An 18,906-nucleotide genomic window follows, 5' to 3' on the forward strand; every position below is an offset into this window, starting at 1 on the left:
AAACCCCACCTGGTTGTGTGAATAATCCTTTTAATGTACTGTTGAATTCTATTGGCCAGGATCTTGTAGAGTATTTTGGCATCCATGTTTATCAGGGATAATGATCTGTAATTCTCCTTTTTGATGGGGTCTTTGTCTTGTTTTGGGATCAGGGTAATGCTGGCCTCAAAGAAGGAGTTTGGAAGTTTTCCTTCCTTTTTTATTTTTTGGAACAGCTTCAGGAGAATAGGAATGATTTCTTCTTTGAATGTTTGGTAGAATTCCCCTGGGAAGCTGTCTGGTTCTGGACTCTTGTTTTTTGGGAGGTTTTAGATTACTGTTTCAATTTTCTTGTTGGTTATTGCTCTGTTCAGATTGTCTATTTCTTCCTGTTTCAGTTTTGGTAGTTTATAAGTCCAGGAATGCATCCATTTCTTCCAGTTTGCCCAGTTTGTTGGCATATAGCTGCTGGTATTAAGGTCTAATAATTGTCTCTATTTCCTTGGTATTGCTCATGATTTCTCCTCTTTCATTCATGATTTTATTAATTTGGGTCCTTTCTCTTTGCTTTTGGATAAGTGTGGCCAAAGGTTTATCTATCTTCTTAATTCTTTCAACAAACTAGTTTCTAGTTACATTGTTCTGTTCTACTGTTCTTCTGGTTCCTATTTCATGGATTTCTGCTCTAATCTTTATTATTTCTTTTCTTCTGCTTGTTTTAGGATTTATTTGCTGTTCTTTCTCCAGCTCCTTTAGGTGTAAGGTTAGCTTATGCATTTGGGATTCTTTCTAATTTTTTGAGAGTGGCTTGGTTGGCTACGTACTTCCTTCTAAGGACTGCTTTTACCATATCCTATAGGTTCTGAACCAATGTGTTTTCATTTGTATTGTTTTGCATGAATTGTTTAAGTTCCTCTTTAATTTCCTGGTTGACCAATTCATTCTTTAGCAGGATGCTTTTTAATTTATCAGTGTTTGTGTTCCTTCCAAATTTTTCCTTATGGTTGAGTTCCAGTTTCAAAGCATTGTTGTCTGAACATATACAGGGAATAATCCCAGTCTTTTGGTACTGGTTGAGACCTGATTTGTGACCCAGTATGTGGTCTATTCTGGAGAAAGCTCCATATGCACTGGAGAAGAATGAGTATTCTGTTGTTTAAAGAGGGAATGTTCTGTATATATCTTGAAGTCCATCTGGTCCAGTGTGTCATTGAAAGCCCTTGTTTCCTTGTTGATCTTCTGCTTAGATGATCTGTCCATTGCTGTGAGTGGAGTGTTGAAGTCCCCTCCTATGAATGTATTATTATCAATGTGTTTCTTTACTTTGGTTATTAATTGGTTGATATAATTGGCTCCTCCCATGTTGGGGGCATAAATATTTACAATTGTTAGATCTTCTTGTTGGATACACCCTTTAAGTATGATATAGTGTCTCTCTCCATCTCTTACTACAGTCTTTGGGTTAAAATCTAGTTTGTCTGATATGAAGTTTTCTATCTCAGCTTTCTTTTTAGGTCCATTAGTGTGTTAAATTGTTCTCCAGTCCCTCACTTTCAGTCTGGAGGTGTCTAGGTATAAAATGAGTCTCTTGTAGACAACATATTGATGAGTCTTGCTTTTTTTAATCCAATCTGATACCCTGTCTTTTAATGGGAGCATTCGGCCCATTTACACTCAGAGTAAATATTGGAAGATATGAATTTAGTGCTATTGTATTGCCTGTAATATTCTTCTTTCTGTAGGTTGTCTCTGTTTCTCTTTGGTCTGTGTTACTCTTGGGCTCTCCCTTTGCTTAAAGGATCCCCCTTAATATTTCTTGCTGGGCTGGCTTAGTGGTCACATATTCTTTCAGTTTATGTCTGTACTACAGGCTCTTTATCTCTCTTTTCATTCTGAATTACAGCCTTACTGGATAAAGTATTCTTGGCTTCATGTTCTTCTCATTTAGTACTCTGAATATATCATGTCAGCCCTTTCTGGCTTACCAGGTTTCTGTGGCAGGGTCTCATGTTAGTCTGATATCCTTCCCTCCATAGGCAAGGAACCTCTTGTCTGAAGCTACTTTCAGGATTTTCTCTTTTTCTCTAAAATTTGTAAGCTTCACTATTATATATCAGGGTGTTGATCTATTTTTATTGATTTTGGGAGGCCTCCTCTCTACCTCTTGGACTTGAATGCTTTTTTCTTTCCCCAGATTAGGGAAGTTCTCAGCCATGATTTGCTCAAATATACCTTCTGGCCCTTTCTTTTTCTCTCTCTCTCTTCACCCTCAAGTACCACAGTAATTCTGACATTAGTACGTTTCCTGGCATCATTAATTTCTCAAAGCATTTCTTCATTGGCTCTTAGTTGTTTGTCTGTCTTTTCCTCAACTTCCTTCCTTTTCATCAGCCTATCTTCTAGATCACTTACTCTCTCTTCTGTCTCATTCACCCTAGCTTTTAGAGCACCTGATTTTGACTGACTCTCAGTTATTGCATTTTTAAGTTTGGCATGATTAGATTTCATTTCTGCACTTAGAGTCTCTCTGGTGTCTTTTATGCTTTGTTCAAACCCAGCTATTAACTTTATAATTGTTATCCTGAATTCCTTCTCTGACATCTTACTTATATCGATTAGATCTGTGACAGGGAGCATTATCTCTGGTTCTTTCTTTTTTTTTTTTTTTTAAAGATTTTATTTATTTAATTGACAGAAAGAGAGACAGCCAGTGAGAGAGGGAACACAGGCAGGGGGAGCAGGAGAGGAAGAAGCAGGCTCCCAGTGGATGAGCCTGATGTGGGGCTTGATCCCAGGACTCTGGGTTCATGCCCTGAACCAAAGGCAGACACTTAACAACTGAGCCACCCAGGCGCCCCTGGTTCTTTCTTTTGTTGTGAATTCCTCCTTGTAGTCATTTTACCCAGAGAAGAATGGATGAGTGAATGTGCAGAATAAAAAAAAAATATGAACTACAACCCAAGCAAAATGCACACTAGACAAATCCAAGGAGGTCAGTAACCAAAACAGAAAAACAAACAAACCAAAAAAAAAAAGAAACAAACAAAAAAAGGGGGTGGTAGAAAGAATATAATCTCACAGGGTGAACAAAGCAGGGTGATCCACTTGTTCCTAGGTGAATTTTGGTCAGTAAGTTAGAGACACCGAATCCCAAAACTGCAAAGAAAGCATATATATATATATATATANCATTGACATTGAGAGTGATTATTGAGAGATATGATTTTAATGATGTCATGTTGCCTGTAAAGTCCTTGTTTCTATAGATTGTAACTTTCTGTTCTGTATCACTCTTGGGGCTTTTTACTTTTATAAAACCCCCCTTAATATCTCCTGTAGGGCTGGTTTTGTGGTTACAATATTGTTCAGTGACTGGTGATTCTGGAAGGTCCTTATCTCTCCATCAATTCTGAATGACAGCCTTGTTGGATAAAGGATCCTTGGCTGCATTTTTTTCTCTGAAAGAGCTTTAAAAATGCCCCCCCCCAACCATTTCTCTCATTCCAGGTGTGTAGACAGGACTTACATAATCTGGATATTTTTACCTTTGTACATGAGAAATTTCTTTGCCCTATTCACTTTCAATACTGTATCCTTGGATCTAATATTTGCAAATTGCACTATGACATGACGTGGTGTAAGTTTGTCATGGTTGACTTTGGGAGGGGTCCTCTTTGCCTCTTGGACACGAATGCTTGTTTCCTTTGCTAGAATAGGGAAGTTTTCAGCTACAATTTGTTCAAATATCTCTTCTATACTTCTCTCTTTCTCCACCCCTTTGGAGATGCCGATGATTCTGACATTGGAATGTTTCATTGAGTCAGTAATCTCCCCTAACCTACTTTCTTGAGATCGGATTTTTTTTAGCCAAGTTTCTGTTTTAGTTTTCTCTTCTACCATCACTTCCTCCAATTCACTAATTCGTTCTTCTGCCTCATTTACCCTGGCCATCAGAGCATCTAGTTTGGACTGCATTTGATTCAAAACATTTTTAATTTCTGCCAGATTCACTCTCATTTCCACCCTTAGAGATGCTATATTCTTGTTAATATTTTCTTCAAATCTACACATCATCGTGACCATTGTTACTCTGAACTCCATTTCTGATAATTTGGTTATATCCATATCCATTAATTCTGTGGCAGAGGCCACAGACTCATTATCTTTTCTTTGCTGGGGGGTATTTCTCCTTCTTGTCATTCTGATGAAGAGAGGTTGCAGGTTTGCCCAGAGCCCAAATTATTGACCAGGACTCAGGCAGTGTGCTCTTGTTTTGTAGGGACCTTAGGGATGTGGGCTTCTTGATTTTTCAGCCTGCCTTCAGGGGGAGGGGCCTGCCACGCTGATACTCAGGTAACCCTGTTTGTGTAGAGTCTCTCTGTCCCCTGCGAGGGGGGATGGGAATTGGCACAATGTGAACTCCTATTTCTGGGCTTTTGTTCTCTGGCGGCTTTCCCTGGTGGTTTTCTTTGGCTCTTCTGAGAGTCAGAGCAGCAGTGGTCGAATCCCAGCCTCTGTCTCAGGACAGAGAGATAGCAGTCCGCTCTCCACTGAGCTCTCCTGGCCTCTTTAACTTTGTTTCTTTTGGTGCTGCTAAAAACCCTGTAGCGTCCAGGGTTGTGTGCCCCACAGCTGGCGTCCCAGCCCTCACTCTCAGGGCCCACACGTCTCTGTCATTTGTACTTCTAACACCACCAGCCGCCATCCACCCCCATGTGCACTCCTGAGCTCCCTGTTTCAGTATGGTTCAGGGGCACTCCCAAGCTCCGATTTTCAGTCTGGTTGCATGCACAATCCCAGGGTCACAGTCTCAGTTCACTCTCTCACGCGTGCCGGTCCACAAGTCTGCCCACTCCCCAGTGCTGGTGGCTACTGCTTCCCGGCGCCCGAGCACGGAGTATCCCTCCCCCTTCCATTTGTCTTCTGATATCTGTGCGCTGATTCACGGCACTCCACTTTGTACCTCAATACTCATCGCTGGAGATGTTCATTTGTAGAGATCCAGATGTATCTTCCTACATCTCAGGCTGATTCCATGGGTTTTCAGGATGGTGTGATTCCTATCCAGCTCGACTCAGGTGACCAGCTGAAAAAGGGGACCTCTACTCTTCCACCATCTTAACTCCTCCTCTGAAGAGTTTTAATCAGGAAAGAATGTTGTATTTTGTCAAATGCTTTTTCTGCAACAGTTGAGAGGATCATATGGTTCTCGTGTCTCCTTTTGATAATGTGATCTATCACATTCATTGATTTATGAAAGTTGAATCACCTTGCATCCCAGGAATAAACCCCACCTGGTTGTGTGAATAATCCTTTTAATGTACTGTTGAATTCTATTGGCCAGGATCTTGTAGAGTATTTTGGCATCCATGTTTATCAGGGATAATGATCTGTAATTCTCCTTTTTGATGGGGTCTTTGTCTTGTTTTGGGATCAGGGTAATGCTGGCCTCAAAGAAGGAGTTTGGAAGTTTTCCTTCCTTTTTTATTTTTTGGAACAGCTTCAGGAGAATAGGAATGATTTCTTCTTTGAATGTTTGGTAGAATTCCCCTGGGAAGCTGTCTGGTTCTGGACTCTTGTTTTTTGGGAGGTTTTAGATTACTGTTTCAATTTTCTTGTTGGTTATTGCTCTGTTCAGATTGTCTATTTCTTCCTGTTTCAGTTTTGGTAGTTTATAAGTCCAGGAATGCATCCATTTCTTCCAGTTTGCCCAGTTTGTTGGCATATAGCTGCTGGTATTAAGGTCTAATAATTGTCTCTATTTCCTTGGTATTGCTCATGATTTCTCCTCTTTCATTCATGATTTTATTAATTTGGGTCCTTTCTCTTTGCTTTTGGATAAGTGTGGCCAAAGGTTTATCTATCTTCTTAATTCTTTCAACAAACTAGTTTCTAGTTACATTGTTCTGTTCTACTGTTCTTCTGGTTCCTATTTCATGGATTTCTGCTCTAATCTTTATTATTTCTTTTCTTCTGCTTGTTTTAGGATTTATTTGCTGTTCTTTCTCCAGCTCCTTTAGGTGTAAGGTTAGCTTATGCATTTGGGATTCTTTCTAATTTTTTGAGAGTGGCTTGGTTGGCTACGTACTTCCTTCTAAGGACTGCTTTTACCATATCCTATAGGTTCTGAACCAATGTGTTTTCATTTGTATTGTTTTGCATGAATTGTTTAAGTTCCTCTTTAATTTCCTGGTTGACCAATTCATTCTTTAGCAGGATGCTTTTTAATTTATCAGTGTTTGTGTTCCTTCCAAATTTTTCCTTATGGTTGAGTTCCAGTTTCAAAGCATTGTTGTCTGAACATATACAGGGAATAATCCCAGTCTTTTGGTACTGGTTGAGACCTGATTTGTGACCCAGTATGTGGTCTATTCTGGAGAAAGCTCCATATGCACTGGAGAAGAATGAGTATTCTGTTGTTTAAAGAGGGAATGTTCTGTATATATCTTGAAGTCCATCTGGTCCAGTGTGTCATTGAAAGCCCTTGTTTCCTTGTTGATCTTCTGCTTAGATGATCTGTCCATTGCTGTGAGTGGAGTGTTGAAGTCCCCTCCTATGAATGTATTATTATCAATGTGTTTCTTTACTTTGGTTATTAATTGGTTGATATAATTGGCTCCTCCCATGTTGGGGGCATAAATATTTACAATTGTTAGATCTTCTTGTTGGATACACCCTTTAAGTATGATATAGTGTCTCTCTCCATCTCTTACTACAGTCTTTGGGTTAAAATCTAGTTTGTCTGATATGAAGTTTTCTATCTCAGCTTTCTTTTTAGGTCCATTAGTGTGTTAAATTGTTCTCCAGTCCCTCACTTTCAGTCTGGAGGTGTCTAGGTATAAAATGAGTCTCTTGTAGACAACATATTGATGAGTCTTGCTTTTTTTAATCCAATCTGATACCCTGTCTTTTAATGGGAGCATTCGGCCCATTTACACTCAGAGTAAATATTGGAAGATATGAATTTAGTGCTATTGTATTGCCTGTAATATTCTTCTTTCTGTAGGTTGTCTCTGTTTCTCTTTGGTCTGTGTTACTCTTGGGCTCTCCCTTTGCTTAAAGGATCCCCCTTAATATTTCTTGCTGGGCTGGCTTAGTGGTCACATATTCTTTCAGTTTATGTCTGTACTACAGGCTCTTTATCTCTCTTTTCATTCTGAATTACAGCCTTACTGGATAAAGTATTCTTGGCTTCATGTTCTTCTCATTTAGTACTCTGAATATATCATGTCAGCCCTTTCTGGCTTACCAGGTTTCTGTGGCAGGGTCTCATGTTAGTCTGATATCCTTCCCTCCATAGGCAAGGAACCTCTTGTCTGAAGCTACTTTCAGGATTTTCTCTTTTTCTCTAAAATTTGTAAGCTTCACTATTATATATCAGGGTGTTGATCTATTTTTATTGATTTTGGGAGGCCTCCTCTCTACCTCTTGGACTTGAATGCTTTTTTCTTTCCCCAGATTAGGGAAGTTCTCAGCCATGATTTGCTCAAATATACCTTCTGGCCCTTTCTTTTTCTCTCTCTCTCTTCACCCTCAAGTACCACAGTAATTCTGACATTAGTACGTTTCCTGGCATCATTAATTTCTCAAAGCATTTCTTCATTGGCTCTTAGTTGTTTGTCTGTCTTTTCCTCAACTTCCTTCCTTTTCATCAGCCTATCTTCTAGATCACTTACTCTCTCTTCTGTCTCATTCACCCTAGCTTTTAGAGCACCTGATTTTGACTGACTCTCAGTTATTGCATTTTTAAGTTTGGCATGATTAGATTTCATTTCTGCACTTAGAGTCTCTCTGGTGTCTTTTATGCTTTGTTCAAACCCAGCTATTAACTTTATAATTGTTATCCTGAATTCCTTCTCTGACATCTTACTTATATCGATTAGATCTGTGACAGGGAGCATTATCTCTGGTTCTTTCTTTTTTTTTTTTTTTTAAAGATTTTATTTATTTAATTGACAGAAAGAGAGACAGCCAGTGAGAGAGGGAACACAGGCAGGGGGAGCAGGAGAGGAAGAAGCAGGCTCCCAGTGGATGAGCCTGATGTGGGGCTTGATCCCAGGACTCTGGGTTCATGCCCTGAACCAAAGGCAGACACTTAACAACTGAGCCACCCAGGCGCCCCTGGTTCTTTCTTTTGTTGTGAATTCCTCCTTGTAGTCATTTTACCCAGAGAAGAATGGATGAGTGAATGTGCAGAATAAAAAAAAAATATGAACTACAACCCAAGCAAAATGCACACTAGACAAATCCAAGGAGGTCAGTAACCAAAACAGAAAAACAAACAAACCAAAAAAAAAAAGAAACAAACAAAAAAAGGGGGTGGTAGAAAGAATATAATCTCACAGGGTGAACAAAGCAGGGTGATCCACTTGTTCCTAGGTGAATTTTGGTCAGTAAGTTAGAGACACCGAATCCCAAAACTGCAAAGAAAGCATATATATATATATATATATATATATATANTCTTATGGGATCTGTAAACTAGTTGTACACCTGTTCTTCCAGTTGGTCTTCTGGGTGAGGGACCTGCTGTGTTGCTTCTTGGGTGTCTTTGCCTGGGTGGAGTTGCACTGCCCCTTGCCAGGGGGCTGGGCTCAGTGTAAGCTGGTCCTCTGTGTGGCTTTTTTTCCCTGAAGGCTTTCCACACCTCCTTAGAGGATCAATATAAAAATGTCTCTGCCCTGATCTCCAGCCTCAGAGATGAAAGATTGCTGTCCCCCTTCTTCAGTAAAACCTCTAGGACAAACGTTCTTCACTTTTGTGTGTGTCAAACTCCACATACTCCCATGATGTATGCTCACAGCAATCCTCCTGGGGGGAGTCCGAGGGTCCCACATTACAGCCCTTTGCATTGCTCTGACCCTGAGAGTGATTGCAGACTCATGCGTGTACCCACTCTGCCACTCCTGGGGGATGGCTGAATGTAGCCTTACTGTCCTTTATGGGGCCACCAACCTAAGAGCTTTTGCCAGATCATGGGTACACCCATTCTGCCCCTCCTGGGGGATGACAGATGGCCCACCCATTCCAGTCTGCTGCTGGGTGTCCAGGTGGAGAGAGGTCACCCAGAGAGCTGGCTGGCAGTTTATGGTCACCTAAGCTGAGAGTCCCCTCCCATGCTCACTGACCATAACCACTCCACTGCTTGGGCACTCTACCAGTTCAGGCACCTTTGTTAGTTTTGTGATTCCTGGGATCCTGAGACCACACTAAGCCATGTAGAATTCTACCCTTTTCATCCCCTGAGCCCCTTTCAGACAGGGATATCTCTCATTGGAGCAGATTTCTAAGGGTTCTGAATTTGCCTTCCAGGGCTATATCACTTTCTGGTAGCCAACTTATGGAGGCTCCTTCCCCCCTCCATTTATCTCTAGATATCTCCCCTCAGATTCATGTCTCCACACCTCCTACCTTGCAAAAAAGCAGTGGATTTTCTACTTGTAGAGTTCCAATTTTTTTTTCTTACATCTCAGACTGAGTTCATGGGTATTCAGAATAGTTTGATAGTTATCTAGCTAAATTCAAGGGTCTAGATAAAATGAGGTTCCCTACTTTACTGTCATCTTGCCTCAGTTCATTCACTCATAACTTAATTCACCATGTAAGACACTGACAAGTCTTTATACTTTTTCCTTTTGTAAACTTTAATACTTTATGTTCATGAGTCACACTAATTACCATAAAATGCCATGAACTGAAAAGCTCTCAGACCCTCTTATAGCACAACTCTCTAATTTTACAAATGCATGGAGTTGTTAAGCAACTTACTTGTGGTCACAGTACTAGTTACAGACAGATTTGGGACTTAGAATTTAAGTCTTCTGACATCTATTTCTGAGCTGATCCTTTGTCATGTGGCTTCAATAGTTTGAACATTGCTCTCATTACATAAGTTAAAATATGTTTCATTATATATTTTCTAGGGTCAAAGTACTTTTGGGCTTGATGTCATTGAAACACCAGAAGGAGACAAGATGCCACAGCTGATTGTTCAAAAAGAGTTAGATAGGGAAGAGAAGGATACATATATAATGAAAGTAAAAGTTGAAGATGGTGGCTTTCCTCAAAGATCCAGTACCGCTATTTTGCAAATAAGTGTTGCTGATACAAATGACAACAGCCCAGTCTTCAAGGAGGATGGGATTGAAGTCAATTTACCAGAAAATTCTCCTGTAGGTACTTCAGTGACACAACTCCATGCCACAGATGCCGACATAGGTGAAAATGCCAAGATTCACTTCTATTTCAGCAATCTAATCTCCAACATCGCCAAGAGACTATTTCACCTCAACACCCACTACTGGACTTATCACAATCAAACAACCACTGGATAGGGAGGAATCACCAAACCACAAGTTACTGGTTTTGGCAAGTGATGGTGGATTGATACCAGCAAGAGCAATGGTTCTAGTAAATATTACAGATATCAATGATAATGCCCCATCAATTGACATAAGATACATTATTAATCCAATCAATGGCACTGTGGTTCTTTCAGAAAATGCTCCACTCAACACCAAAATTGCTCTTGTAACTGTGACAGATAAAGATGCTGACAATAATGGCATGGTGACATGCTTCACAGATCATGAAGTCCCTTTCAGATTAAGGCCAGTATTCAGTAATCAGTTCCTCCTGGAGACTGCTGCATATCTTGACTATGAGTCCACGAGAGAATATGCCATTAAATTACTAGCTGCGGATGCTGGCAAACCTCCTTTGAATCAATCATCCATGCTCCTTGTCAAAGTGAAAGATGAAAATGACAATGCTCCTGTTTTCACCCAGCCTTTCATAAGTCTTTCTCTTCCTGAGAATAACTCTCCTGGCACCAAGTTGACAAAAATAAGTGCAACAGATTCAGACAGTGGGCACAATGCTGAGATCAATTATCTGCTAGGTATTGATGCTCCATCTGAATTCAACCTGGATCATCATACAGGCATTCTGACTGCAGTGAAGAAACTAGATAGAGAAAAACAGGAAAAATATTCCTTCACAGTTCTGGCAAAAGATAATGGGATGCCATCCTTAATGACCAATGCCACAGTTTTAGTGACCATTCTTGATCAGAATGACAACAGTCCAATTTTTACTCACAATGAGTACAATTTCTATGTCCCAGAAAACCTTCCAAGACATGGCACAGTAGGACTAATCACTGTAACTGATCCGGATTATGGAGAAAATTCTGCAGTCACTCTCTCCATTTTCGATGTGAATGATGACTTCACCATTGATCCACAGACTGGTGTCATCCGACCAAATATTTCATTTGACAGAGAAAAACAAGAATCTTATACTTTCTATGTAAAGGCTGAGGATGGTGGTAAGGTATCACATTCTTCAACTGCCAAAGTGACCATAAATGTGGTTGATGTCAATGACAACAAACCACTTTTCATTGCCCCTTCTTCCAACAACTCCTATGAATTGGTTCTACCATCCACTAATCCAGGCACAGTGGTCTTTACAGTACTTGCTGTTGACAATGACACTGGCATGAATGCAGAGCTTCGTTACAGCATTGTAGAAGGAAACACAAAAGGTCTGTTTATAATTGACCAAACAACAGGCAACATCACACTAAAGGAGAAATGTGTTGTTACAGACCTTGGTTTACACAGACTGATAGTTAAAGTGAAGGACTTAGGACAACCTGAATCTCTCTTCAGTGTTGTTATTGTTAATCTATTTGTGAATGAATCAGTGACCAATGCTACATGGATTCATGAACTGGTGCACAAAAGCATTGAAACACCAGTGACCTCAAATATTGAGACAACTGATACATCCTCACCAACCAGTGACTATGTCAAGATCATGGTTGCTCTTATTGCTGGCACCATAACTGTCATCCTTGTTATTTTCATTACTGCTGTAGTAAGATGCTGCCAATCACCACACCTTAAGGCTGCTCAGAAAAACAAGCGTAATTCTGAATGGGTTACTCCAAAAACAGAAAACAGGCAGATGATAATGATGATAATGAAGAAGAAGAAGAAAAAGAAGAAGAAGAAAAAGAAGCATGCCCCTAAGAACTTGCTGCTTAACTTTGTCACTATTGAAGAAACTAAGGCAGATGGTGCTGACAATGATGGAAACAGTGTCACATTAGACCTTCCCATTGAGCTGGAAGAACAAACCATGGGCAAGTACAAGTGGGGGACTATACCTACTACCTTCAAGCTTGACAGCCCTGATTTGGCCAGGCACTACAAATCTGCCTCTCCACAGCCTGCCTTCCAGATCCAGCCTGAAACTCCCCTGAATTCAAAGCACCACATCATCCAGGAACTGCCACTTGATAACACCTTTGTGGCCTGTGATTCCATCTCTAAGTGTTCCTCCAGCAGTTCTGATCCTTACAGTGTTTCTGAGTGCAGCTATTCAGTGACAACTTTCAAAACTCCTGTGTCTGTACACACTAGACCGGTAGGTAATCCAAGTTTCTAACTAAACTTTCTAACTTTGTTTTATTTCTTAAAATTATTTTCAGTTGAAGTAGAACTTTACAGAATCTACTGTATTGACTCCAACAATCAAAATGATTATATTCTGCAGAAGTATCAAAATAAATATATGGTTTCATTTTAAATTTGGCATAAAATCAGGGTAAAATGACTTCTGATGGTAGGAAAATTGGGTGCCGAATGATGAATATAATAGGGGCAACGTTGTTTGCAAATGGAAGTATGACACTTCTTGTTAGAGAATATATGGAAAAACCCTAAAACAAAGGTCCTGGCACTGTCCTCAATATCATTAGTTACATGAGAATCAAAACAGGGCTAGATGCATCACAGTAAAGCTTTTTAGAATCTGGTAAGGTCTTGATGCTTAATGGTGTTTAGAATCCCAGCTTCACTTGGGAAAATCTGTCTGCTCAAGAAAATAAAATAGCATCAATATATCTTCCCTACCTACTCTACTCCCAAACTGCCACAATGAAAAGAGAATGTTATTTTTAGATTGGGAACCCACCATTATTCTGTTTCATAAAATCTTTATTTACACAATGTTACAAGAATGGGATTAGAAAAATAAAGGCATGGGGCGCCTGGATGTCACAGTGGTTAAGCGTCTGCCTTTGGCTCAGGGCGTGATCCCAGCATTATGGGATCGAGCCCCACATCAGGCTCCTCCACTATGAGCCTGCTTCTTCCTCTCCCACTCCCCCTGCTTGTGTTCCCTCTCTTGCTGGCTGATCTCTATCTCTGTCGAATAAATAAATAAAATCTTAAAAAAAAAAGAATCTCTAAAAAAAATAATAAAAATAAAGGCGTGCTACTCATTCTCATCTTCAAGCCAGAACATGAAAAATATATTAGATCTCTATTTTGGACATCCATTTAAGTATTTGCATATTTGTGCAAGATATTTAAAGCCCTCCAGGAAACATTTTTAAAAGATAATGACTTTGGCTAATGAAATATGTGTTTTTTTAATGGAAGCAAAGGAAAATATGGGCATATTAAAACCCAAGAAATCTATGTATAATAATTTAAAACCCAGTTAACTTATGAAAACAAGAGTTTTACAGTGATTTTTACCTGTATTCTGTGGAGAAATGATTACAAATTTATCTAGAAATTCATAAGTAAATTAAATGATTTAAGTATGGTTACTTATTTAATAAAGTCAAGCAATAGAATTTATCTACATCTTTTCTCTGTTTGAAATTATATCACATGTTGATTTTCTTGTTTTGTCTGTGTTACTTTTAAAAAAGATCTTTAGGGGGCCCTGGGTAGTGCAGTCGTTAAGCGTCTGCCTTCAGCTCAGGGCGTGATCCCGACATTATGGGATCGAGCCCCACATCAGGCTCTTTCACTGGAAGCCTGCTTCTTCCTCTCCCACTCCCCCTGCTTGTGTTCCCTCTCTCGCCGGCTGTCTCTCTCAAATAAATAAATAAAATCTTTAAAAAAAAAGATCTTCATCTCAGTTTCAGTGAATAAAGACTTTTGAAAACCTATTCAGACTTAATAAAATGATTGTAATGTTAAAGTCAAACTGGGTATCTTTTCACCAAAGTTAGAAATAATAAAAAAATCTATCAGAATTCAAAATAACTATGAAAATAATAATTTATCATAATTTAAGAAATGGTTTTAAGAATTGAGGTCATTCAAGAATATGCATATTTAAATTATACAATAACCTTAACCATTCTTAATCACACAGTGGAAGTAAGATAAAAACTCCAGTTGTGGGTGCATTTTTGTTACAATATGTCCACAATTATGCTATTGCAGATAGTAAAATAGAACCCTATTCTCTGTATACAGAGTTCTGTTATGTTTTGAATGAGTTACAAGGTACAAGGTGTTAGATGCCTAACATCTCCTCAAGGTTTGTTTCTGTTTATATGTAATCATTCATAAAGGTGCTATAATTTTCTAATTTTTACTGCTATTAGTCTATTTATTATAAACATTTCTCAACAGGAAATTATCCTTTATGAACAAAAATTTCTGTGTGTTGAGTACTTTGTGTGTGTGTGTGTGTGTGTTGTATTTTAATAACACTTTTCCCTGGACTAAATTTGTGGCTCACTTTAAAATGTATATAAAGGGGGTGTGGCTTGTGAATTACATTAGCAGATTATCATTTGTGCTAGATTGGCTCATGAAGTTTGTTAAAAGAGTAAATTCTGGTTTCAACAGTTTTTGAAGGCATGGAGATGTTTTATGGGCTAGATTTATTTTACTTGAGAATATGAATGTACAGTAAGCAAGGTGTAAATGAAGAGAAAATTGAAATATTTTCCAAACATCCTCTTTTATTTTTATTTTTTGTAATTCTTAAAATGTCAAATAAATTAATAACTTTTTCCACAATGACATTTTCTTTTATTTAGCTAAGAGATCTTTTCCTAAACACAGGACAAATAACTTCATGAGATAGGCAAAATATAAAAAGTAAATGCTAATTAGAATAAGTTCTTGGTTATCACTAGGTTTTTATTAGGTAAAAGGACCATTTTACAATCAATTAATTTTCAGATGACTTATTGTATTTTTTCACATCTTAAAAAATAGATAAATTATATATTTTCTGTCATTGGTTCACATTACTAAATTACTAAATATCTGCTGGACATGAATTGGTGAACTTAGGCAAATTAATGTGATATTAAAAATAATTTGATTCTTATATTTTGTGCTACATTTGTAATATTCTTCACCCATTCTATATATTCTTCAATTTCTTATTAATGCCAGGAGAGGCATCTTATATTTACTGATGTTGAAGAATGCTAAGGTAAGTGAGCACTAAAGAAGAATACATGTATTTAAAACTTAGAATATAGACGGTGCCTTCTTTTTAAAGAAAGATCACACAAAATGGGGAAAAGTGTCAACCAACACAACAAAAATTGTTCCTTAAGGAAATTCTGACCATTAAATAAAATACTATTGTTAGCAGAAGGCAAAAATGTTCCAACTGATTTTGAACAAAGTGTGAAATACATTTTCAAAAGGAGATTTTGGGGTGATATTTACATTTAGTTCATTACTCACCTAAATAGAAAATGAAAGAAATGAAATGGTTGTAGTAAGCTATAATATATAAGGAGATTTATCAGAAATTTCATGTTTTCAACAGGCAATCAAATTTTCTATAATTATTTTGACTCAGATGTTCTGAAAAATGATGGAACATTCATTAAAAATATATCTGCTTTGGGGCACCTCGGTGGCTCAGTTGGTTAAGTGTCTGCCCTTGGCTCAGGTCATGATCCCAGAGTTCTGGGATTAAGCCCCACATTGGGCTCCCTGCTCAGTGGGGAGTCTGCTTCTCCCTCTCCCTCTGCCCCTTGCACTCTCTCAAATAAATAAATAAAATCTTAAAAAGAGAGAAATGTATCTGTTTCACAAAACCATTTATACCTTGAAAATGTGATGCTCTTCTTTGGTATAATTTTTTAAAGTATTCTGGAGGGCATATATTGCAGAAAAAAGGAAAAACATGAAATTTAAAAGATCATTCTACAGTTTACCTTCAATTAACACATTTCAGAGCATACAGATAACATCTGGTTGGTACAACTAGAAAAACAATAAGTATAACCATTTTAGAATCAATTTTGATAGCTGCCATGTAAAAGAAATACTACCAAAATCAAGTTTAGCTTAGACTACTTCTCCCATTAAAATATTGTGAAGACTATACACTTGAAAAATAGAGGAGAATAAAAATGAAAGTACCATTTCGTGAGAGTCTTTTATGTACTAGTCACTGTCTTAGACATGTATTTGAGGTGTTTTATTTAAAAACATTCTAACCAATTTCTGTGATTGGAGTTTGAGTAGTTTTGCAGTTTCAGAAATGATGTAAAATCTATAGTGGAAGGTTTTTAAACTAATTCATGGATGTAACCATGTTTAGGTATTATACATGGATTCAAAATGATAACAGGAATCTGAGTTAGCTTGTAATAGGATTGGAACTAACTATTAAATTCAATAACTTTGATTTTGTGCATCTATATTGCTTGGCAACTCGGATTCCTAGAACTTAACCGTCTGATTTTTGATAACCTGTTATTTTTCTTGTTCTGGACTGATTCCAGGGCATCAACTATTGAAATCTGCAGTGAGATATAACTTTACAGGAACAAAATAATTCCATTCATCTTACCAAAAATTCCAATAATTCGTGATTTCAAAATTTGGTTGAGATCACTGATTTTGTAACCTGGATTTCCTATTATAAAGGAAAGCAAAAAACAAAAAACAAAACAAAACAAAAAACCTTAAAAAGGATGTCCCAATGAACTTAATGCTTATTTAGCTATAATCTTGCCATCAAAATTTAAAATTTGTGGAAGAAACAGTTCAGTGTAATAAAATATTTTTGTTATGCTGCTTCTCCATTTACTTACTCTAAATGTCAACAACTGTAATGTAATGCAATACTGTCTTATTGTACAAATTTATGATTACTATATCAATCATTTGGCATGGAATTACTTGCCTTGATTGCTGAAAAGTTTAAATATCATCTCTGGGAGTTTGGAAGTGAAGCTGAACTATCCAAGCTACCCTCTGAAAGATATCCAGGGCAAGAGAATTTTTTAAGACCCAAAACAAAGGACAAAAGAACACTATTTTTTTTCCTAAAAAGATTCACTAACAAAGTGATTTTGAGAAAATAATTATAATTACCTATCATTATGCTTAAAAGTTGGATGATATAAAATGTTCCTGTTGGCTTTTATGTTGATGACAATCATGTTGTTCCACTGCTTTAATTATTACACAATTATTTTTGTTGTAATCACATTTCCTTTTTCTATAAATAGTGAAAAAATAAGTTCTTCCTATATTTATCTATTAAAAGGATAATGTAAAGTTGTTTATATTCCCTGAAATAGCTCCAGTCATATGAGAAGAGAAACAAGGATTTAGATAGCATAGCTAAAAAGATTTTTATCTTAATTGTGAACTACTTAGGAAATATAAGGCACTAGAGTAATATCTAAATAGTGACACATCTATTTTATTTCTCTGGCACTAAATTACTGAATATATATCATTGCTTTGAATACTTTGCTTTCAAATTAACTCATTTTTCTCAGTATGTCAATTAATTTCCTACACAAATGACTAAATGCCTCAACTTGAGTGTATATTATATTTTATTGAGGAAAGAACAACATGTCCCAATTTTATGTGATATTCTTTAAACTGCTTATGACTTACTGATACTACTAGCATAATTTTTTATGTGATTTCTTGGGACAAAAGGGAGCATAACAGACCTTTATAATTATGACATAACATATGTTTCCTGGATTTTCATTCAAATGCTTCATTGTGTGTGATTTTATAATGAATGTACAGTAAGCAAGGTGTAAATGAAGAGAAAATTGAAATATTTTCCAAACATCCTCTTTTATTTTTATTTTTTGATTTTTTGTAATTCTTAAAATGTCAAATAAATTAATAACTTTTTCCACAATGACATTTTCTTTTATTTAGCTAAGAGATCTTTTCCTAAACACAGGACAAATAAGGTGTCCTTACAAAGTGCGAATAGGATTTGGTTTATTATCTATATACACAATGATATTAAGTTCCTTGACATACTAGCTATCTGACTTTTTAAACATTACTTAATTATAATGACTGTGAGTGTAACTATTTTACTAGTGATGAAACTGTCATGTAAGTTACAATATTGTATTACATTCTTATAAACAACTGTTGTAAAATATATTTAAAATTAAAATTTACCTTTGTGAAAGATATTCATATATAATAACTTCATAATTCCCCTCCCATTTCTTTCTGATAAATTAAATGTTTAATTCAAATCATTCCAAGGATGTCTAAATTGAACCAACTTATACCCCTAGTGTCACTGCCCTGCAGGTACCAAGGTGTACTAAAGGTAGGAGTTTCCAAAATCCATAGTCTTGATTTAACTGTGAATAAAATGATGCCCCCCCAAATGAATCGAATGTCCCACAATAAATTACTGTGGCTTCATGACCATTTGTACATGTAATTATCATGTATATACATTTTAAATGCTTATATCAAGACCATCCTGGTCTCTCCTTTTTTGCACAGTCTTTGAGCTAAGGGAAAATACTTCATTTTTCTTCGGCTACAGGGTTCCTTTTCCTTGTTACTGCAATAAGAAACACTCCTAATCACTCCTTTGTATATTTGAAGATGAAAATGTCTTGAAATAGTTATCCAGAATCTTTTAAAAAATTCAATAGCTTTATGGGTGTCATCTTTGCAGATGATAAAAATAGAAACTATATTTTTAAAGCTGCGACTTTCTCTCTCAGAATAAAACATTTTTAATATTTTTATTCAAATTCCAGATGATAGTTTTGTAGCTCCATCTATGTTGGTGCAAATGGCAAAATCACATTATTTTTTTAAGGATGAGTAATACTCAAAGATA

General features: G+C 37.1%; 1 protein-coding gene across 1 annotated transcript in view; it reads left to right on the plus strand.

The window, feature by feature from the left end:
• PCDH11X (protocadherin 11 X-linked) overlaps positions 1 to 18,906 on the plus strand; it is a 527,317-nt gene that overhangs the window by 124,057 nt on the left and 384,354 nt on the right. The window contains 2 exon segments of the mRNA XM_034649548.1: positions 9,903 to 10,274; positions 10,276 to 12,414. Of these exon segments, the coding sequence (XP_034505439.1) occupies positions 9,903 to 10,274; positions 10,276 to 12,414 (2,511 nt within the window).

This window comes from Ailuropoda melanoleuca, chromosome X (genome assembly GCF_002007445.2).
Source record: "Ailuropoda melanoleuca isolate Jingjing chromosome X, ASM200744v2, whole genome shotgun sequence".
Taxonomy (NCBI): domain Eukaryota; kingdom Metazoa; phylum Chordata; class Mammalia; order Carnivora; family Ursidae; genus Ailuropoda; species Ailuropoda melanoleuca.